This window comes from Ictidomys tridecemlineatus, chromosome 3, assembly GCF_052094955.1.
Source record: "Ictidomys tridecemlineatus isolate mIctTri1 chromosome 3, mIctTri1.hap1, whole genome shotgun sequence".
In the NCBI taxonomy this organism is placed as follows: domain Eukaryota; kingdom Metazoa; phylum Chordata; class Mammalia; order Rodentia; family Sciuridae; genus Ictidomys; species Ictidomys tridecemlineatus.
The window spans coordinates 151511951-151539588 of NC_135479.1; the positions used below are offsets into that span (position 1 = coordinate 151511951).

The 27638-nt window shown below is 38.4% G+C and overlaps 1 protein-coding gene across 4 annotated transcripts in view; it reads left to right on the top strand.

Annotated features, from left to right (window-relative positions):
* Lsamp (limbic system associated membrane protein) overlaps nucleotides 1–27638 on the top strand; it is a 607460-nt gene that overhangs the window by 554694 nt on the left and 25128 nt on the right. For 2 of the 4 annotated variants that reach the window (XM_005327613.4, XM_021727951.3), the window contains exons 5-7: nucleotides 6843–6963; nucleotides 7608–7756; nucleotides 12979–13014. In XM_005327613.4, the coding sequence (XP_005327670.1) occupies nucleotides 6843–6963; nucleotides 7608–7756; nucleotides 12979–13014 (306 nt within the window). Of the gene's footprint in view, nucleotides 1–6842; nucleotides 6964–7607; nucleotides 7757–12978; nucleotides 13015–14956; nucleotides 26235–27638 lie in introns of those variants that run through there. The other 2 variants (XM_078044174.1, XM_005327614.4) reach the window with 2 other exon arrangements.

The window sequence follows — 27638 nt, forward strand, 5'->3', positions numbered from 1 at the left end:
AACCACAGAAGAATAAGGACAAAACCTGAAAATCCTAAAAGGACACATCATAACACATTATATGGAAAGCTATAATGAGTCTAATCAAACATCCAATATGCCCTAGCCAGCAAGACCCAGCACATACCTGATCTTATAAAAATTGCTCAGTAGATATTTACCAAAGATGTAGCAAAAACACACAATAAACGCTGCACCCTTAACACCTCTCCAGACTTCACAAATGATACTGATTATAATTCAGGAAGAATATTCTAATATCAATTTCCTTTGGAATCACCTTTTTACCAAATCTTCATAAACCACATCTACATTATATTGGAGCAAGGCATCGCACCGTTGTCCTGTTCCAACAGCTCATCTAAACATTATTGTCTTAAGTAGAGGAAGTCCCCAAGATTAAATTATGGAGGCAGACTGCCTGGTAAAACCCTTGCATATCCAGAGATGTATCCAGGATCACTACTGAGGCTTCAGTTAAGCTTCCTGATTCCTCTTCCTTTTCAAAACACAGACTTAGGCATAGAGTGAGGGGATCAGGACGGCTAAGATAACTACTGGCTAAAGAGATTATTAGAAAGAACAGACCCCCAAATACCACTTAGAATCCCACACTGGTAACTTTCTCCTGCCACCACTCCATTGATTCATTTGCTCAGTTGCCAACAGATGTTTGTTCCAGGGCACTGAGAGGCCAGCGCTGTAAACCAGAGAGACATAACAGTTCCGCCTGTTGAGCTCACAAGCTGGATCCTACAGTTTCTTCTTTTTACTTCTCTGTGATAACCCTTCTCTGTGGTAGGTCTACAGCATAGCACATAGCCATTTTACAGGCAAAATCTATTTTCTAAGTGGTAGGAGGTCTTGGAATTTATGGAAAGCTAAATTATTGGCTCAAAATCTCTTCAATTAAATAAGCTTAGTAAAATTTATGAAATAGACAGGACTCTTGGCTTTCTGTATCTTCCCCAGAGCATGACTGCTGATTTTTTCCAGTTACCTGCCCTAGGGAAGAGTCTGTCCTTTCATTGCAGATTCCAGGTATAATCCCTCAATTTCAGTTCCCACAGTGCATTAAAAATTTCTACTTATGAGTCTGTCTCACCCCAGTGCCCACTATCCCTCGGATAATATCTAGCACATAGCAAATGCTCAATAAATACAGGCTATTAGTTTTATTTTGGACTCTCCCTTTAATGGAACTTTTTCCTATTTCCAGAGAAATTCTTCCCAAAAGTTTCTTCCAGCTCTCAAGTCCATTCCCTCCCCCATTGGTCTGCTCATCTTTTCCCCTGTCTTCTGCCTTCTCATAACTCTCCACATAGGTCCACACTATCACTCTTCACAATTTCTTTTTTCTGTTCTTATCTCCCTTTTTACACAACTCTGCTTCATTCTGCTGTCCAGAGTTAACCAAGCCAATGAGCACAGATGGTGGGAGACATGAGATGTAGGAGCTTCTACAGCCCAAGCTTGTATTTGATAGCTGCTTATTTAGAGGAAGCAGAGTATTCACCGCTGAATACACAGCTAGGCCTGGAGATACCAATTGTCTCCAGATAGTAGATAGATATTTTAACTGGACTCTTCAGGGCTTTGATTCCAAAATCACCTAATGAGGAAACTTTAGGAAAATAGTTGCTCACTATGGAACATGATAATGTGGAATAGTCACCTTTTCTAGGTAGTCATAACTATACCTGTCCAGTCTCCATGCTGACCTTTAGTTTATTCTTGCATTTTGGAAGGTGACAGAAAAGACACATCCTAAAATCTATTATGAGATCTTCAGAGGAAATATTCAGCAAAAAAAAATATTCATCCAGTGTGTTATAAATTTCCACCATAATTTTACTTCGTGGAGAAGAATCATGATTTTTCTGAGAACTTTCAGAGGACCAAGACAATCCTGAGATTCCACATACATTTACTATAATCATCACACTGACAGAAGCCAACCAAGTGAAGAGGTGTAATGGGCCTGGTCTGCCTCAGAGAGGAGGAATAGCAACTTTATTATAGACTTTTTAATACATTTAGTATTGCTGGTACATAGTAAGTAATTAAAAAATGACAACTTGAATCAGTCTTACTGTTAGTCTTACTGTTTCTAAATTTTCTGCAGACAGAGCCTTTATTATTGCCTGCACCCTCTGCTTCTACCACCTTCTTACACTACTGCACACTAACCTTGGAAGATAATCAATATCATTTCCATATAGACAGGACAAAAACAAAGCTCAGGAAATGTAAGCATTCTCTGCCACACAATCAAAGAACTTGTGAGAGGCAGACCTGGGACTCTAACCCAGGTCTAACTCCCAAGCCCTCCCACCTTTCACTAAAATACCTGAGTAACAGTAGAAGAAAGAAAGAAAGAAAGAAAGAAAGAAAGAAAGAAAGAAAGAAAGAAAGAAAGAAAGAAAGAAAGAAAGAAAGAAAGAGAGAGAGAGAGAGAGGGCGGGGGGGAGAAAGAAAGAAAGAAAGAAAGAAAGAAAGAAAGAGAGAGAGAGAGAAAGAAAGAAAGAAAGAGAGAAAGAAAGAAAGAAAGAGAGAAAGAAAGAAAGAAAGAACTTCAATATTGAAAGTGCTTTCCTGGGTATGGCTTCATTTGATATTTACCTTAAAACCTGAATGTGAGATAAGTAGGCAGGTGCTGTTATTCACAGGTGAGGGACTGCAGGAAAACATGTCTATGGTAACCACTTAAGTGGCACAGGGAGGTGCAGAATGGAGCCTGCATCTCCTAAATTCTAAAGTGGCATTGTATCTACTATGTCAGTCCATGTTATGACATTTTTTTGTTTCCTGTGAATAGTAGAAATATATAACACTTACCTTTTAAGCTATCAGTATCCTCTCTTAAATGGCATTTTTTTTCCTTTTTAGGAATTCATTGCTGACTAAAAAAGCTCATTCAAATGGACTTAGAGCAGAGAGGTTCAGAGCATGGGTTCCAGAGCATGACAGATGGGTCCAAATCCATACTGCTCCAAACACTGACCTTATGAATTTGGAAAAATTTAACCCTCTGTATGCTTGTCTTCTCATTCATCAAATGGGGTTAACGAGACAGCACTGTGGCAATTATTTGAATAAAGAGGATTTCTAAAGCCTAGTACAGTGCTATTCATGCCTATGAATGCTGTAAATTATATCCTTTATTCAAATTTTGTTCTTTTACACAATTATTCCCAATATTAAGAAGATTAAGTGAGTGACATTTTATTTCTCAGGCCACTGTTATTGTTATCGTATTCATTCTAATTGAAAGAATCTTGTTATTGGTGATGTAAGAATAAGAAAGCCCTTATTAATATTTTCAGAACCTGGAATTTTGAAGTAATAAAAACTGGAAGAGTCCTCTGACAATTGTAAGCTATTCCAAAGTCACGTAAAGAATAACAATGGATCTCTGTGCAGCATTTTTATGAAGCCTCATTTTTATTATAACCATATTTGGAGCAAGGACATCTATTATTTTAACTACACTAGGCATGCTGCAATATGATTTGTAATAATCTTTCTTAGCCTCATCTATACAGAATTCATTACAAATGAATTTTGAAATGTTCATTCCAATAAGCCATGAAAGAACAGACCTGCACCATAGTGTCATTTGAGAAATATTAGGAACAATGAGCTCTTTACACGCCTATCAGTATTCATGAATTTACTTTAGCACAAGAAACTTCCTAGGTTTTGAAAGAGAGAAGCAAGTGGTTGGCCTTGATAATTGACCAGTGTCATCCTTTCTCAAGATTAATGCCCTTAAAAGTGTTCAACCTAGCTTCTTGCCAGCTACAGCATGCTGGAGCCTCTGGTGGGCTAATGAATGCCACTTACCCATTCAGGTTCACAACAAATTGGGAAATAAGAAAAGGAGGAATGTGAGACACAAATGCCCCAGGTTTAGAGGTAGTGGCTTAGTGGGTCTGACTTATCCATCCCCCTAGTCATGGCTGCCCTGGGATGGGGAAGCCCACCCACATGAGAACAGGAAGGAGGAGACAGACTTTCAGCTTAGAGAAACAGAGGGAAACCTCTGCTCCTGCCAGAGCTCGGCTCTAAAAGGAGAAAGGAGAAGCGATGAGCCAAACAGGCCCAATTTATTCCTCCCAAATATTTCAATTGGAAAAAAATAATCATTCCCTCCCCCCACCGAGTCCCTGTGCACATACTGCTCTGGGACCCAGAACACAGAAAGAACTCTCCACAAACTATACCTCTGGTTCCTGCATTCCACATTTCAAAAAGTTTAGCGCTTTGCTCAGAGTCATTTTAATACCCTCATCAATAAATTGTTGGAACCAGGCACAAGGAGACCATTTGAATGTGTTAGGAATGGTGGTGGTGGTAGGAAGTATGGAGTCTTGCCCAGCTTCAGGGCTGGTTTAGTGAAGCCATAGTCACCATTATGGATGTATCAGTTATAACCACATAACTATAGAAACTTGCAAGCACTATTGAATGCCTATTTTGAAATGGGAAAATTGAGCAAACCTATAGAATCACTAATAAAAAACTCTCTCCAGTCAACATTAATGGGTCACTGTGCTACAAATTTTGACATCAAAGGCAGCTCATATAGTGAGAATCGAGGATGAGAAATTGATATGTATTGAGTGCTGCTCTACTGCTGTTCATCCACTTCTCCCTCTATGTACCTTCTCTTGCTGGATGGCATCAGGAAAAGAGAAGTCCTGGATGCCCAAGTCAGAACCTCACTGTTATCTTTCTCATGCTCCTGCTTTGTCTCATCCTTTATGTCTAGTCCATTGCTTGTTGGATCAATTCTGAGGCCTCATATATCTCCAATCTTTCCCTCCTTTCATCATCTTCCCAAATCTAATGCAGTATATCTCTGCATTCCTTCAGCAGCTTCCAAATGGTCCTCCTTGCTCCTGTTTCCAACAATTTATTGATGAGGGTATTAAAGCAACTCTGAGCAAAGTGCTAAACTTTTTGAAAATGAGGAAGGACATGAGGGAGAGAGTCTGGATTTGAGCTCAAGTCTATCAGATTTCAATCTGAGCTCATGACCTCTACTAATATGCTTTGGCCCTCCTTCCCCCACCAGTGTAACTACCTGCAATTCTTGCATTAGCCTTTAAGCCTATGTGCTCTAATGACCTCTATAACCAATCACAGAAAGACTTCCCCATGTAACTGTTGTGATCCTTTTAAGTAGTTTCATCTTTTAAAACATAAAGGAAGGGCTGAGGGTGAGGCTCAATGGTAGAAAACTTGCCTAGGATGCACATGGCCTAAGGCCCAATTCCCAGCACTGCAAAAAATAAAACTAAAAAAAAAAAAATGATGAAGGAAAAAAGGCTTAAATCAGTACAGACAGTTACCCAGACCATAGTTCTGGCTAAAGATAGAGTCAAAATTTGGATTTCAGGTTTCCTGTTCCTGACTGCTAATACTGACTCTTAACCTATTAGAACACATTAATGGATTATAATTTGGAAAGTTAGTAATTTAAAGGTTAAATGAATTAAGGCTATGAAAACATGTGGCAATGATACCAACAGTCCAATTTTAAGGAGAGGCTGTTTCAACTAGAGTTGAGATATTTTGTGTCTGAGAAGGTTGCTACAGATCATTAAAGCGTGGTTCCCTCATTTTAAAGGTAATAAGACTAAGGCCCAGAAAATCAAGGGTGTAGAGGAAGGTCCACACAGCCAAGAAACATTCGAGGACTACTCTTTTCCTGTCTAGGCTTCTTTTTCTACATCATCTTCCTATTTTGTGCCTATATGAAAAAATGAACAGATTAAATCCAAAGTGAAACAACAACAACAAAACCCCTACTCTGGCACGCCAGTTTACATTCAGGCTGACAGTGTTGACCCAAACAGACTCTCATGCCTCTCTCTGATGGTGATTTAAAGACTTCCAAGCTGATGGGAAATGACATTGGGTTGGAAATCACACATGAACCTGATGCTTTTGTACAATCCTTTTTAACTCAGAGACTTCTATAGTCAGAAAACTTCAGAAATAGTTTCCAAAAATGTTGTCAAATGTTCAGAAATAAGATGGACCAGGTGCCAAAATGCAGTTTCGATGAAACTGATACACTGAAGTTGACTTTACTAAGTGCCTTAAATAAGTTTTTATTTCACAAAGTCTAAACTGATTGTTTGGATCTGTTTTTTCCCACGTCATTTTCTGGCTAATAACCATGGAGCAGAAAAGTGCTTTTCTCCTTGAAGATCTACAACATGTACATAGCATCACCAGGCCCAGGATCTCTCCCCTCGCACACTCTTTTCCTCGGATCGGCCTTTAAACAGTTGCTCTACCTTCATAGGAGTGTTTGAAAGAATCATGGCAAACCAGAATTTCAGATGCACTTCTGAGTTCATGTCAAGACTGTCACAGGCCCAGTCATAGGGAGAAAAACTCAAGAATAGAACAGCAATTATATAACTGATACACCAAGAAGTCTTTTATGTATTAGGATAAACCCCATAAACAAAAGCAAATTTTACCTGGGTCACAGAAATCAGGACACACATAGGAAAAAAGAAGAAATCACATATCTTAGATTTTTGTTTGTTTGTTAGTTTTTGAATTGCTTCAAAAATACCAGGTTAGCCTTGGATTAAACAGACTTTAGGCCTCTATTAATCATCTCTTATTTTTGTTGAGTTTTGTAGTGGTCAGACCCACTTAGCTGATCACATGATTCCTATCAGTGGAGCTTTCAGACAATCCCTTTCTGCCTTGCTCCAATCAGACGGTCCTTTCTGATTTCTCCCTGGATGGAAATTCTGGAGCTCCCTGTCCCGCTTTTGTTCTCCTGTAAATACATGTGCCTGTCCTTCCTACAGATCCTCCCACCATCACAGAGTCCAAGAGCAATGAAGCCACCACAGGCCGACAAGCTTCACTCAAATGCGAGGCCTCTGCAGTACCTGCGCCTGACTTTGAGTGGTACCGGGATGACACCAGGTATGTACCAAATCTGCCACGCCCATAGTACCCCACCTGGTGGTGCTAGAGGCCCCAAAAGACCAACAACAAAACAGAGCCCAGTTGTAATTATGCAGACCTATTCTGTTTGGCTCTTCCTTTTCAGTATCTCTTTATCAAGTGCTTTAGTGCCTGTAACCCTTCAACCGAGGCCCAAACGCACTCAGTTAAAATATAAAAAGTTAAGTAGCTAGTTTAAAGGGTCATTTCCACCTGCATACCTTTCTCTCAGATAGCAGAAATTTAAGCCTAATGAAAGTCAACCATTCCAGAGTCTTCTCTTGAGGGACATTGATCTTTTTTTTTTTTTTTTTTTTTTTTTTTAAAGAGAGAGACAGGGAATTTTAATATTTATTTTTTGGCGGACACAACATCTTTGTATGTGGTGGTGAGGATTGAACCCGGGCCGCACGCATGCCAGGCGAGCGCGCTACCGCTTGAGCCACATCCCCAGCCCCTGGGGACATTGATCTTGACAATAGGGATTGCACAATTAAGATGAGGAATTGAGCTAGGCATAACAAATTTTGTTTCTTTTCTCTTCTTCCTCCAATATAAAGATGGGGAAGGAAGTTAAAACCTCATCGGTGTTCCTTTTAACTCTCCTGTTTTTGAATTCTTAGGATAAACAGCGCCAATGGCCTTGAGATCAAGAGCACGGAGGGCCAGTCCTCCCTGACGGTGACCAACGTCACTGAGGAGCATTATGGCAACTATACCTGTGTGGCTGCCAACAAGCTGGGGGTCACCAATGCCAGCCTAGTCCTTTTCAGTAAGTATGCCAAAGCAGGGTCCAGCTCGACATAATTACATGGGTAGAGTTTTCTTGTGGAAAGTTGGAGATCAACCCCTTTGTTATTAAAGGCAAACATTTATAAAAATAAGAATATCCTCACCAAAACAAAAGCACAGTTTTCTCAATTCCTGGACACAAGATTTTCAAATGGAAGAATTTCTGTCTGTATTCTCTTACTTTTGGTAGGTGTCCTGTTTTTTTTTTTTTCTCCTCTCCTCCCCTTTAGTTTTGTTTCTTCCTGGTTGGCTAAAATGCTAGGATATTCAGAGAGCACATATTTCTTTGGTGGTAGCCTCTTTAAGAAACAGAGGTGCTGTAAGAGACTGATGGTTGTTACAAAAAATCAGTGATGAGAGTAATTGAAGACAAAATATTCAATGAGGATGGACAAGCAGTTGAGAGAAGGGAGAAGCTGGAAAAGGAAGTATATTTTTAACAACTCAAGAGGAAGGGTGGTATTAATGATTAAAGAATAATATAAAATGCAAAGGAGGAAAATGGTTGCATAAAGGATTCAATATGACAGCAAAAGACATTACTTGTCCAATGTTTTTCCTAACAGAGATGAGAATGTAGGCAAGGAAACATTTCTGAAGAGCAGAAAAGATCTTGAGAGTAGACTAAGGAGGAATCAGCCATTTCAAAGTTACCAATATTAGTAGGAAGCTCCACCTTCGAGTCTTACTTTTGAGCAGCATGCTGTAGTGAAGACTCTAAATCCCTGTCTTGTTGGTCAGGAAGCTACGAGTATAGAAGCAAATGCCCCCTGAGAAACAGAAAGATGATGGATGGGAAATTAATATATTTAGAATAGGGACAGGTTCATCAGAATAAGTAAAGCAATCAAAAGAGTTAGCACATACTGAGAAACAAAGTTCATTTGGACGAAAGAATGTACTATTATTCTTTTGGAATAACAAACTGCTAAAAAAAATTTTTTTTCTGCACAAGTTCAGTTGGGAAAAACTAGAAATACTATGGCCAGGGGAGATGTCTTCATCTTATTTTATTCCATTTAGATGAGCCTTCGTGGAAAATCAATTTAAGTGAGAGTTCTCTTGAAATGCAGTGCTAAAGCCATTTTAAAACTGCTCCAGATACAGCTCCACTTATGAAAAACAACAACCACAAACTACCCAAAATTCAGCCTTCACTTTCTCATTCATAACTCCAATTGACGTCAGTCTATGACAGTTTGATAGGATATAGCTATACAAATGTTGCCTCAATATGAAGTTTAAAATTCATATCCCTGTTTACTTGTCTCCAAAGACCAAGCATCCGTGTTCTTTGCTTCAGCGGGAACATCAATATCCACAAGACACTTGGGAAGATAAGTATTAAGAAATGTAGTTACCCATTCATTCCTGATATTAGGGATTTCAAAAATAGGAGCAAAAACCCAGCCTCAACTATAAATTCAAGGTACTGACATATCTAAGGTGACCTAGTTAAGTCGAATAATATATACTTAACGAAAAGTTTTATAGGGATTGAAAAAGAGAAAATGGACTGCAGAGAGTGAGCGATGATACATTTGCATTAAAATGCTTTCTTCTCATCACTGAGAATATGAAGTATGATAACAATATATTTCAAATAACAAAATATCGTCTGTATATGAAAAGAGAGACGAAGTGAGGTAGAATAATAGAATAGTTGGGGAAGGTAGAGAAAGAGAATGGGTGGGGTCAAAGATGATGAAAATATTAGTAGGAGTAATTGACCTAACACAAAAGTCCATTTGAAGGACTTAAACTAGTAAAACTAAGAATAGAAACTTACATAACTTCTGATTATAATTTGATAAGCAGGGAATAAGGCAATTGTATCATAATGCCCTTGGTGATTTGGAAGAAATCACCCTCAATTATACATTTGAGAAGTGCACGGTGCCCTGTTTAATGATGTTCCACCCCTCACAGGCCCACACTGCCCTCTACACCACAGCCCACAGGGGTATCAGTTCTGCATTTAGAAGCATGCATAGGCAGCTCGTATCAGCATTTAGTTCAGAATTGATTTCCCACCTTATGGTGTTATACTTGCTGAAGAATACAATATGAAAGGTCATTAGACTTTGAGGTGAAAAGGAGCTTAGGAGAATCACAGAAAATTAGTCAATCATCTGACCTGTTTCTTAGACCCAAAGCCTAATTGTGGATGTTTTAAGGGGGAAGCAGCTGCTTCTCTTGTAACAAATATGGCACTCCCTGCCAGTCCTACAGCCACCAATCAGTTGTGGAAAGCACGTTGTTACAGTCTGCTGTGTAGCTGGAGCCTTTGAAGATGAGGCTCTATGGGAGCACTGTTCACAGAGGGGGAGAGAGAGAGAGAGAAAGAGAGAGAAAGAGAGAGAGAGAGAGAGAGAGAGAGAGAGAGAGAGAGAGAGAGAGAGAGAGAGAGAGAGAGAGAGGGAGGGAGGGAGGAGAGGAAGGGAGAGAATGAGATAGGAAAGAAGGAAGGAAGGAAAGGAGAGCACAAGGGAAGGGAAGGGAAGGGAAGGGAAGAAAGAAAACATCAGGGTAAATGTATGTGTGGTGGCCCTTTGCCTGGTGTCAGAGTAAACAGGGTTCACGGAAAGAGCACAGTGAGCAAGCATTCCTGCTGCGACTGTTCCATGAGCAGGGGCAGGAGGAGCTGTCTGCAGCCGGGACCCTGATGGAAGCACTGTGCGGGCAGCAGGGAACTCTGCTGACCAAGGCAGTCTGCAGCAAATGGGGCAGCTGGTGAGCTCCTGACAGCCAAAGGCAGCAGCAGGTAGACTCAGAGCCAGTGCCCTGAAGAGTCTGCGATTCTTCATCCTTGTTGGTGGTCAGCACCTTTTCAGCCCTGTCGGTCCCAGTGACATGCTGACTTTTTGCACAGTGTCATTTGTGACCACTTGTCCTCAGCAACTCATATGTGTACCACTCTACTCTAGTCAAACACCAATCTCCAAAGGGGTCAGAATAATTGAATGAGAATGTAAGAATACATTGCAATCATAGTAATTTCATCCTCAACTATCGGAAGCATTTCTCAATTGTTCTTTTCACATTTTAGCATTCTGTCAAAGATGACTTTCCAAGTAATGCCTTTTAGTTCTGTCTTCAGTCCCAGAGTGTTACCTTATATAGTTTTTTTTTTTTGAGTGTATTAATCCAGTGGTGCAATGTGTATGGGTAAGGATTCAGCTTGGTCTTTGTCAGATAGGGGAATGTGCATAATGTAGATGAAGACTTGTACGGCTGGTGATGGCAAGAAAAGTTCTATTGCCTGCTTATGTAATATAACAAGTTCCATGTTCTGCTCCTGACACCTCCTCAGGTGTTCACAGCCCAAGGGGAAGCATGTTCCACCAAGGTTCCTGCCCTCCCTTGTTTTTGAAAATCAAAAGTTGAAAAATTTTCATGTTAAATGGTATTTACTTCACTTTATACTCTTACAGAAACCCATAAACCCTGACCTAAACTATAAAATAGCAAGAACCATGGTGGAAGATTAAGGATAAAAAGTGGGAATGGGGGAGCATCTAAAGAAAGAGAAGTCAGAAGGAGAGAATTAAGAGAATAAGGCTAACTAATGGGGTGTGATAAGCCCGAAATGATAATAACAGGGTGGAGCTAAGAGGGTGATAACAAGCTGGGAAGCAGTTGAAAGGCGATGAAAGTCGAGTGGGTGAGATGGTTTAGCAGTATAAATGGTCTTGTGGAAATGAGGGCAGAGTGCATTTACCCAGCTGTGAAGAGTCTGATGAGAAAATATGAAGCTGAGTCCTTTAAACAGTCCAAATAATAATAGTAATAATAAAAATAAAATACAGTAGAAAGAGTATAATATGGGACAGCGGTCTCCAACTGCTACATAAATGCTGAAAGCAGCTTAGCTATTTATTTTCAAAGCTGGAAACTTAATACCAAATAACCAGTGAAGGTTTAAACCATTTTTCTACTTGACACTCGTGTAACTAAGACACAATTGTTCACTGGGCGATTATTGACTTGCTCCATCTTAATGCACTTAGGAAACTTTCACATTGAAGCTACAACTTTCAGCTAGAGAGAGGTCACTGACTTGGCTCAGTGTCCAGATGCATCAACGTCCAAAGACCTTGCTAAAATTGAGTATTTTTTGGTTTATGGTATATGATGGCATGCAGATCAAAATTTGAATATGTACCTATGCTTACCTTAATATGGTTTGATTTTTTGTTAATTTTCATTTTTCACTGGTCATTATTTAGACAAACTTCTAGGTAGGATGCAGAAAGTTTGTGTTACTTTGTTACATTGCAGTGTTGGAGGGGGGTAGCAAGTACTGTATCCTATCCCTAAGGTGCCATTTATTCTTTCTGCAAGAACCTCAGGGAGGATTTAGAGTTAAGCCTAGGATTTTAATGAGCTATGCAAAGGGTACCTGAAAGCCTGAACTCTTGTCTGCACATTAAGTTTGCACTGGTAGCTCCAATATGGGACTGTGAGAGTCCCATAAGCTTAGGAACCAAGTTTTCAATAGAAGAGTACTCCTTATTCCTCAACAGGGTGTGTGATCAAGCAAGTTTGATTGGCTAAACAAATTTCAGATGAAATTATATCAAAACAGGAGGTTGGGATTAAGAAAGAAAAATAAACTTATATAATTCCAAGAAATGTATACTTGCTCAGGTATACTCTTGCACTGATGTCATTGATATGGAAGTTAAAACCTGAGAGAAAAATTGAATTAGTATTTCCCAAAATAAAGTTTCCATATGCTTGACTAATGCTGATATGGGCTACAGAGCTGATCCAAAGAAGTCTGTAGCTCCCAGAGATCCATCTGTTAGTAGCTAAAGAGTGGAGACTCAGGACCAAGAACTTGGATTTGAATACTTCAATGAATGCTTTCTATTCCAATTCTCTAAAATAGCTAAAATCTTGGCCGTGGGTGTTGCCAATGGACAGAAGGATCCAGTATGCAAAATTACCATAATATGATGTTGTCTCCCTATTGTAGACATATTTTTTAATGTTTTTGTAATTTTAATTTTATTAATATGTGTCTATGATACTTCAGTGTTACAGGAAGAACAAATAAATATTTCATGAGAGAGATGATCCTACAGGCAAGGAAATTCATCTGGTTTCTAATTGTTTGAGTAGCTTAACATGAGAAAGAAATAGATAAGATCGATATTTTTAAACTCTCCATGATGTTTACTATTTTTTCCCCTTCAGAGCGTGTTTTACCCACAATCCCCCACCCCATTCAAGGTCAGTATGATTTTTATCACTGTAGCTCTGTTGCTGGGTCATTCTCCAACATCTATAATGAGAAAAAGACATAAAGGAGAATTATATGTTTCCAAAATGTGCATACAATAGATATTATTTTTTTTCCTTAACCATTGAAAATGAAGTTAATCCATTGTCCCACACCAGTTGACAGGTTTGTAACAGGTATGCCACCTGCCCAAATTTCAGTAACTGGGAAGAAAATGTCAGAGAGAGATTTTTTCCTTCAGTCAGAATTGATTATAGGTAACCATGAACTCTCATAATTTGGAACACAGCCACTTAAATTCTGTAGCTCTTTAGTCCACAGGAATACAAATCCTCCCACCATCCAAACTCACATTTGGAGATTTATACTATCTGAATTTTAAGTCACTGATACTACTTATAAAAATGAACTTGTATACTAACAAAGGTTACACTCAACCAGAATATTAGGACACTACTTTTTCTTAAACTCTTGGCCAACTCACGGGTTTTTCCTTTTAAACACAAGTACTTTAGAAAACATACACACACACACACACACACACACACACACACACTAAAGTAGTCATTCTGTATTCCTTTTCATAAGACTTTCTACGTACCCAAATTAAATTTTGCCTTCTACATCACATTTAGATGCAAGTTGCAGCCACGACTTTCTAGCTTAAGGCTATTTAAAGGCAAATTGGCAAATAAAATTAAAATAATACAAAAAAAATCTGAAATGAAACCAACCTACCATTGAAATTAAATTCCAGAAAAGTGATTTGCAAATAGCACTCAAAGACCTGAGAAAAAAATGGAAACTAGGCCATGCGGGGCCTAGTGTGGAAAAAATAAATCCAATTAAACAAGATTATCATACACACTATAAAGAAAATGTGCTCAGAATTAAAGGTAAAAGCTGCTGTTTTGTAAGTTTGAAAATGGATCATATTTCATTAAACACTTGTCCAGACTAAAAATTAGAGCAAAACTGGGTACAGATATTTAGTGTCAATAATATGATGTTTTGCATATGTGTGCATTCACATATATGAAAACTAACTTTAATTATATTTGAAGTAAGTATTGCAAGGTTTACAGGATCCAAAACATAGCTTAATAAAACAATGATTCCTAAATTGTGAGAAGAGTCCAAACATTTTTCAGTATACAAGCTTGTAAGAGCTCTTTAAAAAAAAAACAAAAAAAAAACAAAAATTTCTAAAACATTAATGAAATCTATGTCTTATCCCAGCTCCTCAAAATAAAACTGTTAAAAATGTGTCTGTTTTTTAGACTTGACATGAAACTTAGTATTCGTGGAAAATATCCCATCTTTGAATTCCTGACATGCCACAATTATTTTAAGACATTTGTCTTCTGGTGTTGCTGCCAAGATTGACACCATTTTATCATGTTGCCATCGTGCAAGTATCTTGATATGGAAAACACACACATACACATTTGTCCCGATGGATAACATTTTTCAAAGAGGTCATGCCCCAACCACGTTGAGCTTTGTACAGTGTCACTATGACTCTAGGTGTCCTTTGTGAGAGCAGTTCTGCAGCCACAAACTCAAATATTTATCTGATCATACATTATGATATATGTAACACTGAACAAAGTGAGGCCAGTCGTTGCTCTCAAAGGGTAGCTGTCAGATATTGAAAAACAGCCTTGTCTAGGGATGGAGCATGTGAGATTTTGTTGAACTTTTTATTTCCCACAAACTGCATTGTTGATTGGAGAATGACCCTAGTTTGGTTTTATGCTGTAGGTAGACTGTAGTTAGCTTTCTTAGATTTGATAGTTTTTAGAGAATTTAGTTTTCTTACTACTAATACTTTGGGCTTCTGCTAGTGGAAATTGAAAAGCTGTTCATTAAGACTTGGGATAGCAGATGTGAGAGGTTGCTATTGAAGATGTCTCCCTCTCTTCTTTACAGGGACTCTAACTTCCCAGGAATATAAACACTTTTTTCCTCCTGTTTCCAATCAAGACGGCAACCCAAGGGAAACCCAGTTTTCCATTTAAATAAAAGCTAAAAATATAATGCTTAATTATTTAGGGTGTCAATTTATACCCAAATAGCTATGAAAAGCATGCCTTATGATGTTTACCACTACAGTGCAGACTCCTTCATTAGATCAAATATCATATGTTGTCATCATCTACATGGAGCCCTAAGTGTCATCCTCAAAGCAGTTGGTTGACAGAAATGGCCTGAAGAATTTTGAACCAACTAATTTCCTAAAGGGGTTTTGAAAGTAGAAAGTCACAAAGATCCTTTTCTGCCCACCCATGATAAAAAGAGAATCCTCTCTCTTCATTTCCTACCTAAAAGAAATATACATTACATTGCAGCTGCTTCATTATTAACATCTTTCATTGGAGAGTAACCTCCCTCATCCCCACTCTCTGTGGCTCTTCAAGCTGGCTGGGAATGTGCTGTAGAGTCACAGCCAGAATGCAGTCCTAAACCCCTTCAAGCTGTGATTAAACAAAAACCAGGCTCAATAAATCAAATGCATTTCCCTTGGGTTTCCATCATCATATTGCTTGATTTTCTGCAGCGATAATAATAATACTGGAATTATACCAAAGGGTAATGTGTATCGGCTGTGGCCAATTAGAAATCTTCAAATGTCCTTTCCCCTGTGCCAAAACCCAAACAAAACAAAATGACAACAACAACAACACAACAAAAACAGTGTGCTTCCTTGTTCCTTAATTTAAAAGATACATATAAAAATAAGCAAGCAAAATAAGTAGCGTTCTGTTCCTGATCTGTTTCTGATAGGTGTTTTTCCCCATTAATTTTAATTCAGGTTTACTTATTCTAAAATGAGTGCTGAATTGCATATATTTGCATAAATACCCCTGACTATATCGCTGCAGAAAACCCACTGAATTGTAAAATGAGGAAAGAGTCGACTCTAATGTCTGAGGGAACTTTTCTCGCTTTGTTTGACTCAAATCATTTCCTGGGGCTCTGAATACTGGGCAATGATAATGTTCCTCCCCATCAACCTACTGGCGCATAGCCCGTCTTCATAACAGAAGTGCATCTAGCAATGTCCTCATGTTGAGGAGGACCATGCATTCAGGTGAGACGATGAAACCAACCTTAGAAAGTTAAAAATCAAGTGAAAGAAGGGAAAAGGACAAGGACAAATCATCATTGTTTTGTTTTCACAATTATCAAGCCAAAAACTCCCTTGAGCTGGTGGCTCTCTGGGCTCTATCAGCCCATCCTTCTCCAATCACTGCCTCTTGAAACAAAACAAAAACCCTGGAATGTGTCTCACTTGTTTGCCTCCCATCTGATTATTTATCCCAAGTGAACAGCCTTTCCAATCACTAACCCCGTGTGGCGAGTGGATCTGGGAAATGTTGAGATTATCTTCCAGGTTCAGGCTTTGCACCAGGTTTGTTCTCAGCTGCTTGCCATTCAGTCCCTGTTTTTCCATTGATAAAACACATTGCACATGGCTGGGTTTGCATGATTAATACAGCTGTCTAAAGCTCTCTCTGAAAACAAACAAAACCCCCCAAAATTAAAGTTTAAAGAAAATTCAAATCCAACCCACAAACAAACCAGGCTTGCATAAATCTGCAGTCCTGTGTGTTTCCTCCTAAAGGAAGACAGGTGTTCTTATGGACAGGTCTAGCATCAGAAAAGCCAGATTCTATCTACAGTCAGAGGAGGGGAGGGCCCTGTCCTCACTCAGCACTCCCAGGAATGGGTTCTAAAGCCCATATTCCAAAGGGGTGGAAGGGAAAATGGATAGGACAGCCTACCTATCTCATGCCAAAAAGATCACTGGATAATTTCTACAGTTTCATTTATTTTCTGTAGGATATCATCCTGGGAATCAATGAGAAAATGCCTCTTCTCAGCCCTTTAATATAACAGGAGTTTCATCTTTCCCAACAATGGTCATATTAGCAATAATAACAATAGTTAACCCACTTAGTTGGCTTCTCATGTACCAATAGAGTTCTAAGGTCTTTTGTATGTATTAACTCAATTGACTCCTACAACCCTCAGAAAATAACATGAACTTTCTGCCACACTTCTTAAAGATCAAAGTATATCCAGATTCCAATCCACAACTTGCTGTACCCAGGCACACACATAAATCTATACTACATTATAAATAACCATTATGTATGCATTCATAATGTTCATTAGATACGCATCTATAAAATGAATTTTAAACATCCATCTAATTTATTTTATATATTACAATACTCATAATACATAACAGTTACTTTAATGTCCATGTGTTTTTACAAAGTCCATTTTCAAATATGCTCAACAGAGAGAGAGATGTATGCCTGACTCCCAGAAATTTATATGAAAGCATTCATCTTTTTAAAAACATGAGCAGAGCTATCTGGCATCAGCACATCTAATTTCACACACTTATTCAGACTGATTTGCATACACACCTCTATTAATCATGGATAATTACTAGCATTGTTCTCTGTAATTCAGTTTTTCCAACTGTGAAATGGGAAAGAAATTATATTTTCCATGCCTACAAGCTCAAAGTGGTATTTTAAATAAAATACAAAAGAGAACTTTAAGTTCCTAGAAAAAAAGTGTATTGAATTTAAAATAATCATATTCAGATACACATATTTCTTTTAATTTTTAAAAATACTGTATTTAGAGATATTCTTGTGCCACTTTGCATGGACATTAGCTAGATGTAAATTCAGTGTGTTTTCATTGTAGTGTGATATATTATGGAGTCTAAGAATGTCTGAAAGCCTCACATTTCTAAGATGTTTAGAATTCCAAAGACAAATTTAAAAAAATGTTTCATTGTTTTCACCAAGTATCATGATATTGCACATAAAAGGAGCAGTAAAATTTCAGCATTCTTCATTGTGTGGCATGTATACATTTTTAGCAACTGCCCATCATGCACATTACCACATGTCATTAATCCATAGTATTCAACCCAAAGAATATGCCCTCTTTTTCTGGTCAAAGATAGAAAGCACATCCTATAACTCTCCCATTGCCAACAGAAATAAGGATCTTCTTTCCACTTATAGATAGATAAGTATATCTGTCTTATGTATACCTGATACAGCCATATCAACACAAATTTACAGTAGTGTCATTTCTCTGATTAATACACACGAAAATGATGAAAAGTCAGACTTAATACTTGGCCCACTGCTCCTTCACTGAGTACAGTAGTCTGAATTCCTCCTGATTTTTGTTAGTAGGGGAAACCAAGTGGCTGTAAAAGTATTTCACATGGAATCAGTAGTACACTCATTGTAGATCCAATGATTTAGACCCAACTGTAATAGATCATTCCCATTTCTAGGTCTTAACTCTTCCAAACCTTCCTACTCCTCCTTCTGCTCTGTTTCCTGAACTGTTTTTGTTAAAATTTGTTAATAAGAATCCATCTGAAATGTATTCACACCATTTTTTAAAAGTTTGACAGGCTTGGAAGTGTTATTTCTCTGAATTTACATTTAGCTTCAAGCTAAATGGCAAAAAAAAAAAAAAAAAAAAAAAATCCTGTAGTGTCAATTTTCAGGTTGGAGAAATTTTAGTAATGGGATTCTTTTCTAGTGCCTTTTCCTTTTCCGGATCTGCCTACCCCAGTGAGCCTTTCCTGGTGATCTTCCTGTGTTCATTGCCTTGCTGTGCTATTTAGACTTCTAGAGCCAGCAGGGATTTGAAAATGAATTTAAAAAAAAAAAAAAAGTCTGAGCTTCTACTAAATTTTAATTTGATGGAAATATTGCTCTTCTATGAGCTTTATGGAAAAATTTTTACAAAGTAACAATTACATTTGGGGATTAAGTTTAAGTAATTGGCAGTCTTGTCTTTTTAATTAGAAGGAATAAAGCTGCCTAAGAAGAGCTCAGTGAGATTTGCAATGGAAAATGTTGGCATACTGCCCCAAAGGGTAAGAAAACTTGAGATCTTCCATGGACAGAAAAAGCTGACTCAGGCTCCTCTGGTCTTTAGAGCACACCCACAATGGAGCTTGACTTGGTACTTGCACCATATGCTATTTAGAATGAAGGTTGAAGTCTGCTGTGAGAAGCATTCTGGTTATAGCAAGGATAGATCCTTTCTTTGGGAGCTTATTTCTGGGTTCAGGAACAAGGTGGGAAGATCAAGAGACCTTAGAGGAAGTGGTACTACTTAAGAGTCAAAAAGATAAGAGGAATACATATTCACTGCAGTCCCAGCCCCTGGCAAATATCATATCATAGCCTCTCAAAATACAAGCCTCAAGTTTAAACTGTCCCTTGGCACCCTCTTTCTCTGTCAGCTGTAATTCTGATTCTTGATTTTTCTTTTTTCTACATTTCCCTACACATTTACCTTGCATTCCATATACATGCTCTTTCTGACATCCTTCCAACAAAAATCAAGGAAAAAATTTGGATTGTATTAGCATTCACTGCTAAACACTGGTTACCAGCCATGAAGGCACCACAAAGTCATTGTCTCATCTATCGGGAGGAAATATCGACTTCTAAAGAGGCAAGATACAAATTAACCTTAGTAACAACTTCCCTTACACAGTCACTCTGTCCCTCACTACGCTCTTTCATCATCACAAGTTATTTGTAGGTATTAAATTAAAGGAGCACCTCAATGGGGGAAAGGAATCAGCGTAAATGGAGCCACCTTACATCTCCCCTTGTACACTGCTGTGAGGAAACACACCTGCCAAGTCAGAACACAGCATGACATAATGAGATTGGAATTCCAATTTAAGGTGTCCGTATGCACCAGATGCACGAGGGGAGTAGGCAGACTACTCACCAGGACTCCACTGAGAATTGTCAGCTTACATCCACCACAAGTCAGTGGGGGGAGAGACCTTACAAGTCATTTATCATGCTTCCTAATTGGACGCTGGGGACTCACATACCGCCATAGTTTACTACACTATTTTGTTTATCACTGTGCTAATGGTAAAAGAAAATGCTTCCCACATCTCCTGTAACACATACGCACATTTAGCACCTAGACATTACCACTAACGTATCCTCAGTATCATCTGTGCATCCTATTTTTCATCTGCCCCATACAAAGATTCTGACTAGATCTCCCACCTTGTAAGCCTTGCATTTCTAGGAGGACATTTGTAACTGCTCAAGAACACCTTGTTTGGGGCAAGAGTGACAACCTGTGGTTGCAGGGAGTAGAGGCAGAGAAGATGGCTGAGCTTCAACTCTCCATACTCTTTAGATCACAGAGCTCCAAGCATCCCCAGCCATGTTCTATGTTGAAAAGTCACTTGGCCATTTTACCATACTTTCTCAACTAGATGTGTTGAGATTTTTGTATGAATTAGAAGCAGCAATTGTTTGGAGAACAAAAACCAAGCAGTACCTGGCACCTCTCTGTTGAATTGCAAGCTAGTGTACCTTGGGAATTTGTATACATATATGTAAAACCTGGAGTTCCAGACCACAGGTAAGTTCATTATTGACAGCTGTTAAGAGTAGCAATGTCGCAAAAGACAGAGTGGGTCATTCATTGGAGGTTGGTGTCCCTTAGGGATTCAACCCTCCCAACGCTAACTCATTAATAATGTGACTTCTTAGGTGTACTCTCCACTGGCTTTTGCCTGTGCTTTGTAGAGTTTCTTTTAGAGTTCACATTTTCTTTTCCTTATGATTTCTAACATTAGGAACACCAGAAAGAGCTTTCATTCTGAATAATGTTAAAACTAATTTGGGGCACAGGTTACATTTATTTGGCAAAGCACAATATTGTGAGGACACCATTCATTCAGTCTAACAAATGTTATCCTAGAATTTGCTCTGATCCGGGGTCTCAGGGACGACTGTACTCACAGGACGACTCTGTACTAACAAAGTTCACCGCTGAGATGGACAAACCACCACAACAAGCTTTGCTACATCCTTGTTAGGGTACCTGCAAGATATTTGAGGGAAACAGCAGGATTCAGTGAAAGCTTCAAAGAGAAAGTGAAGTTTACATGGCAGGAAAGGGAGAAGGAAAAGAGGAGCAGAATAGTCTAGTATATACAAAAGTGTAGAATCCAGAAAGAGCCTAACTTATAGGGATTCGATATAAAGTCTAATGAATATCTGAAGTCTAGAAAAAAATGACTTTGCCCTAAGTTTCTTACTCTGTTCTTTTACATTTTGCCTGTGAAAGAAAAAAAATTTAAAAAAAAAGGAAGGAAGGAAGGAAGAAAGAGGGAGGGAGGTAAAGGAGGGCAGACAGGCAGGAGTGAAGGGTCAGGCATACCACCTCTGTTACACCTCAGGAGGAGGAAGAGCATGTGTTGGCTTAATGTATAGACACTTGTCCATACCGAGTGCTGTGTGGTAGGTGGCACTATGCAGAGTTAGCTTGCTGGATTGTACTGAGAGTGTGTTATCTAGCAAATATCTAGAGAAAATTTACAGTCTTTCAATAGATAAGTTTCAGGTAGGTTTTATTTTCGTGGCAGGAATGGTCAGCTGCAAAGAGCCATCAGCACTCTCAGAGCCTTGCACTGGAACCAGGCTGCAGCGCTAGGTTTGGAGTCAGTGACGCGGTAGCAGCTATAGATAAATCAGTCTTGTCATTGAGGCGTCCCAGAACTCTAAGGAACAAAGTGACTGTAAAGGGCCCCAGGCAGATGCCTTTACCAAGTGCAAGTGCGGCACAGTGGTAGTTGATGCCACAGAGGACATGGGAGGGTCACTGGGAGCATACCAACATTCTTTAATCCCTTATCTTCCTATTTCCAGGAGCTTTAAAACCCTAGGAAATCTCACAAATTCACTTATTATCTCTGCATTCAAATTCCGCAGGCCAGTTACCTAGTTTCATGGTATTTGAATGTTTTTGATTTTTTGAAACATACAAAATGAAAACACACATTACATGGATTAAAGACGGTCCTGAGTCCCTTAGGATTTTGAATCCACGATGTATTTTAAAATGGATCTGAGAAATTCACGATTTAGAGCTCAGCAACGGGAAGTGAGGAGTGAAACCGAAAAAGACAAAAATCTCTAGAGACTTACCTAAACCTGTGCTTTTAATCCTTTTTAGCAAGTCAAATAGATAGAAAAGGCTTTAAAATATACACTTTATCTATATTTTAGAATATAGATAAAGTGTATATTTTAAAACAGAAAATATAATCTGCTTTCTGTTTTAAGAGCTAAGAAACAACAACAAAGTTTGGGTCTGGAAGGTAGTTCTTTATTAAGTGAGTTAGCTGATGTCTTATTTAATTGCAGCAAGGACAGAGGACCAGGAATGTACCTGCTGGCGCAATGGGTACATTCTAGGCAAGGGGCTCAACATTTCCTTCTTCTTTAAGACAGAAAATGCACACCTGGTCCTGGGTGCTATACTGATAACTGCTTCAGATGAATTTAACTTCTAGAGTTGTTTTTATTTTCTCCTAATCTTATACATATTTTCAGAGAGTGTAGCCAGAGGAATTCCTTTGTTAAACTTTAACCCTTTGGGCATTCTTAAACACTTTTAATGCTTTGGTTATTAAAAATTAAACCTCTCAGACTGAATAGGAAACACTCAGCTGGCTTGGTGTAAGAGAGTTGATGAAGTCCTGGGTCCACCTGAGGGTGCTTAGTGAGGCTGCATCTTCTCTAACAGTCCGTAGCCCACGGCGGGTAAAGTCAAGCCATGGAATTCTGGTACTCTGTAGGACAATTAACAAGTACGCCAAGCTTATGGTCGGAAGGACCTCATAAACCTATATAACACATTTTTATTGCATTGATATTTCATGCTCATAAGACCCTGTTCCTCATAGAAATTAGACCTCACCCCATCTTTTAGCTTCTTTTAATTTTACTGTATGATACTGGCCAGCTAGAACATGAGGAAGAAACTTCAGTTTCCTTGGAATGTTGTCCAATCAGAAAGAGGTTATTTTCTTTTCCTGAGATGCAGAGGGTCTTAAATTTTATTTTGTTTTGTTTTCTATTCTGATAATAAATGTAATACATTCTCATTACGGGAGATCTGAAAATGTATGAAACTATAAAGAAGAAAATAAAGATCATATGCAATCCCTTTCCGCAGCGATAACATCATTAGCATGAATGTTTTGTCTGAAGGTCTGAACGTGGGTGTACTGTAGAGTGTTCCCTGCTTTTCGCCCTCTCTAAGGCTGGGCCTTTTTCTGTGACTCGCTCAAGGATGTAGCAGAGGCAAGCCCAGCGCTGTCTCAAAGTGACAGGCCCCTTCCAGCTCTTTCAGATCCTAACTTATGCCTGACTCACTTCACAAAAGCCTTTCTGTATCACCTCTAGGATCCCCAAGAAGGATCCCCCTTTCAGGTGTAGGAGTGCTGATATTCTTTCTTAAAATTTAAATAATAATAGTTTCCCTTTTGTAGATTTTTTTTTCCTTTTTAATACAATGGGTTTTAAAATCTAAAATCATTTTTTTTTTCCTCATTCTACCCATTATAGAACTTTGGTTTATACAGCTTGGGTCATCCATCCAATAGGTGAGAGGAAGTGAGGCTCAAATATTTTATTCACATTTTATAACAAGAAATTATACCATCATTAATTTTTTGCTCAAGGTCATTCATTTATTCATTCAACAATGAGCACATGTGTCCATGGTTTCAAGGTTCTGATACTTCTACTTATATCTGTGTCATCATTTTTTGCTCTAAAACAGCATCAACCAGCTGAAGTCTATTCCTGGTCAGTCAACTATATGAGGAAAATCCCTTTGAAGATTTGAAAGTCAAGTGTGGGATTCCTTTTTGGCCTAAGTTTAGTTAAGGGAAGCCAGTTTCTTTCCTCAAATATGGAGAGAGTGCTAGGAGTTCTTGTTTTTCTCAGCCAGTGTGCCACAATCTCTTAATCACAAGGACAATTGTCCACCTACGTAATAAACAAACCCGTATAACTTTATGTCGAGATGTAGATTCGTTTCTCTGTTTTGACGTTTACACCCACCATGATGACTGTGGTTCTCAGAGAACATTATTCTAGAAATGTTAGGCATTAGGATTTATTCAAAATGTATCATGCATAGGAGAAAATCAAAAGCTTTAATGCCACAAATAGGAATCACAGGCCATATCTTTTTCTATGGAAAAATAAAAAAGCAATCATACTTGTAAGTAGAAGCTGCTAATCCATAAAGCCTCTGAGTAGAGCCGAGAAACCCTTGGGAAAAAAATTAATAACTTTCAAAGTATGATTTTGAAAATTGAATTAATAAAATTGTCCCCCTTTTAAGCCACTCTAATAATACATAATAATAAAGGTCTTATTTTTCAAAACCTTGCCCCCCACAAAATCAAGTCAGAGGACTAAAAATCATAAATTTCCATGGAAGAACTTCATACTGATTATGTTTCAGGTCCTCAGTAACAGTGAGGCAGGAAACAGCAGCAGATCAAATCACCTCCTTTGTTTCTTTTATTAAATGTCTTAATGAGTTTAACTCAGTCTCTCTTTCTCTCTCTCTCTCTCTCTCTCTCTCTCTCTCTCTCACACACACACACACACACACACACACACACACACACACAATTTCCAGGTAACTAGAGGATGAGATCTTTAATGGATTCAGCATACCCCCCATTCACACACCTGTCCCACAAGCATACACTGACTTTCTCTGGCTCAGAGGAAAAAAAAAAGTACCATTAAATATTTTAAGTCCTTTAACTAATATGTCATTCAAACCTGTCAGAGGACTGACCTTATAGACAGAGTGTGCCTATTACACAAAGAGAGAACATTTCCTTATTTAAATGGCTATGGCCAGAGAGAGAGAGAGAGAGAGAGAGAGAGAGAGAGAGAGAGAGAGAGACATTTATGTTCAAGTACACATCCTGGAATTAGAACAACTGTGCAAACAAGGTAAGACCCAAAACTCTAATATCCTACCCATGGATGAGAATGAGTGCTTGTAAGTAGGATCAGAGTCATTATCTAGAGTCAAAACACTGAAAACCAATCCTTGCCTCCTCTCCCAGAAAGGAGAAGAAAAAAAAAATTCCAAAATTTCCCATGTCCAAAGAGATGAAAGTTTCACAAGACAATGAGAAAATTCCCAAAGTATGAACTCTAGAGCTTCCAATGAAGCATCTCTCACCTTTGCAACACTGGCATAGATTTTGAACGAAGAGAGAGAAAGAGAGAGAGAGAGAGAGAGAGAGAGAGAGAGAGAGAGAGAAGGAGAAAGAAATAGAATGAAAGTGTAAGACAGGAAGTAAGGGAAACATGATGATAGGAACTTCTGGCTCCATGTGATTCTTCAAATGTCTGAATTTCCAACAGTAGTCTTGCTTTTGGGTTAAGGCACTAAGATCCGCCCCCCCCAAAAAAAAGAAGAAGAAGAAGAAAGAGAAGGAGGAGGAGGAGGAGGAGGAGGAGGAGGACAATCTACCCTTCCTAGAACCTTACCTAGAGCAGCTCCTGAAGTAGTAATAGATTCCATTGTTCATTCATGTACTCATATATTTGTTCAGCAAATCTATCAGATACACCCTCAACTAGAGAAATAAGCTGAGGACACAGTAACAAGAGAGACATATTGTCTGTGCTAGTGAGGGGGTTGAATCAACTGGTTTTTATTTTGTTTTTGTTTTTTTTAGTTCTGGGAATTGAACCCAGAACTTCACCCATGCTTGGCAAGCACTCTACCACCAAGCTATACCCCCTCAACTGTTTTTGGTGATGCAGGTTTGTTTGATATGACTGTCAAAAATCAAATATTAATGTAAACAAATCCAGCAAGGTATTTTCCCTTTCTAGTATTAATTTCTCCTCTTTATACCACCTCATCAGGAGCTAAGATCTAAGCTGATAAGAATCCCTAATGTTTTTGTCCATTGATGCTGCAGCAGAATTTTCTGTTTATATTATACTTCAAAACTGCAGTATCATGCTGGCTTATTAAGTGTATTTACTAAGGCTAGATCAATATGTAGGAAAAAGTTTTCATGAAAGGCATAAAAATCATAGGCTCCAGGTATGTTCTAATGAATGTGTCCAGGGAATTCCTTCCAAATCATATCCCTGGCAATGTAGTTTTCTTCAAGTACATAAAATTGCCTTTTCATTTGAAGAATTTTCAGTTGTTAAGGACCAAAATATTTGTTGTTGTTGTTGTTGTTTGTTTACAATAACAGGAAATACCTCTCCTTGAAGAACATTTTAGGTCTGACACATTAAAAAAAAAAAAAAAAAAACAACTCTCCTTACTGCCACCTTGTGGACAGAGATGATATCTTCAGAGAGCACATAGGAACATATCTTAGTATTGCCACAAGATGGCAGCACATAACCAAGCTTTCAAAAAAAGAGACAGGTATACAAGATTTGAGGTCTCAGACTGTTCTGCTCCTACAAAAGATGAAAAGTGAGGAATAATAGTATGAAATAACCATTCTATTTTCTTTTCCTAAATACAAACAGAATTTCAAATTTTTATGTCTTCAGTATTTCAAAATTTATTTCAGGAAAAAAAAGAAGTGTCAAAAATTTAACTTATAACTTATTTGTATTTCTAAAATATTTTAAGGAGAAATTGAATTCTCCCTGAATTTTTTCTGATAATAATTTCTTTATAGAGTGAAGTACTTGAGAATGTTTTTAAATCTTTATTTTATGTAGGTCTTTGTAATCAATTGTAAAATATCTGCCTCTAACATATCATCTAGAGGTTACAACCCATTCCAGTGACTGGGTCATTGGGGCACATTGCCACTTCTACTCTGAACAAAGTTCTGCCTGAGCTATCTGCTTTTTGTCACTTTTTTGTGTGTGTGTCCCTAGTGTTTTGTGTATCCTAGTGCCACAACAGATTTATTTTTATGTGTACGCTCTTGATGTTTTAGAATTGCACTATCATGGCTTAATTTATTGGGATATCTTTTTCTCTTGCCACAGAAATTGCACTAATAATCCTCTGTAGAAGATATTTTACCATAGAACTGGTAATAATATCTCTATGTAAGCACTTACTAGGTGTCTGGCACCATTCCAAGAAGAGCATATAGATTAATTTATCTAATCCATGGCACAGATTTCTAAGGGTCAAATTTACTAAACTCATTTTACAGAAGATGAAACTGAGGAAACAAGAGGGTAAGAGATGCTTTCTAGCTTAAGCTGAATCATTGGCCTCCCTGCCTGACCCAGTTCCTGCACAATCCCTTGACATTTGTTATGTTTGGATAGGAGGTGTCTCCCAAAAGCTCATGTGTGAGACAGAGCAAGAATTTTCAGATGTAAAATTATTAGATCATGGGAATTCTGACTTATCAGTGGATCAATTCACTGATATGGATGAACTGGTTGGTTAAGAGTAGGCAGGTAGGGTATGGCTGGAGGAAATAAGTCTCTAGGGGTGTGACTTTGGGGTTTTTAGTTTGTCCCTGGTGAGCAGAGTTCTCTCTGCTTTCTAATTACCATGGCCTGAGCTGCTTTCCTCTGACAGACTCTTCCACCATAAAGTTCTGCCTCACCTGGACCTAAGAGCTATGGATTTGACCCATCATGGACTGAACCTCTGAAATTGTGAGCCTAAATAAACTTTCCCTCCTCTGAATTGTTCTGATTAGCTCTTAAAAGCTGACTAAAACAATATTGTTTCC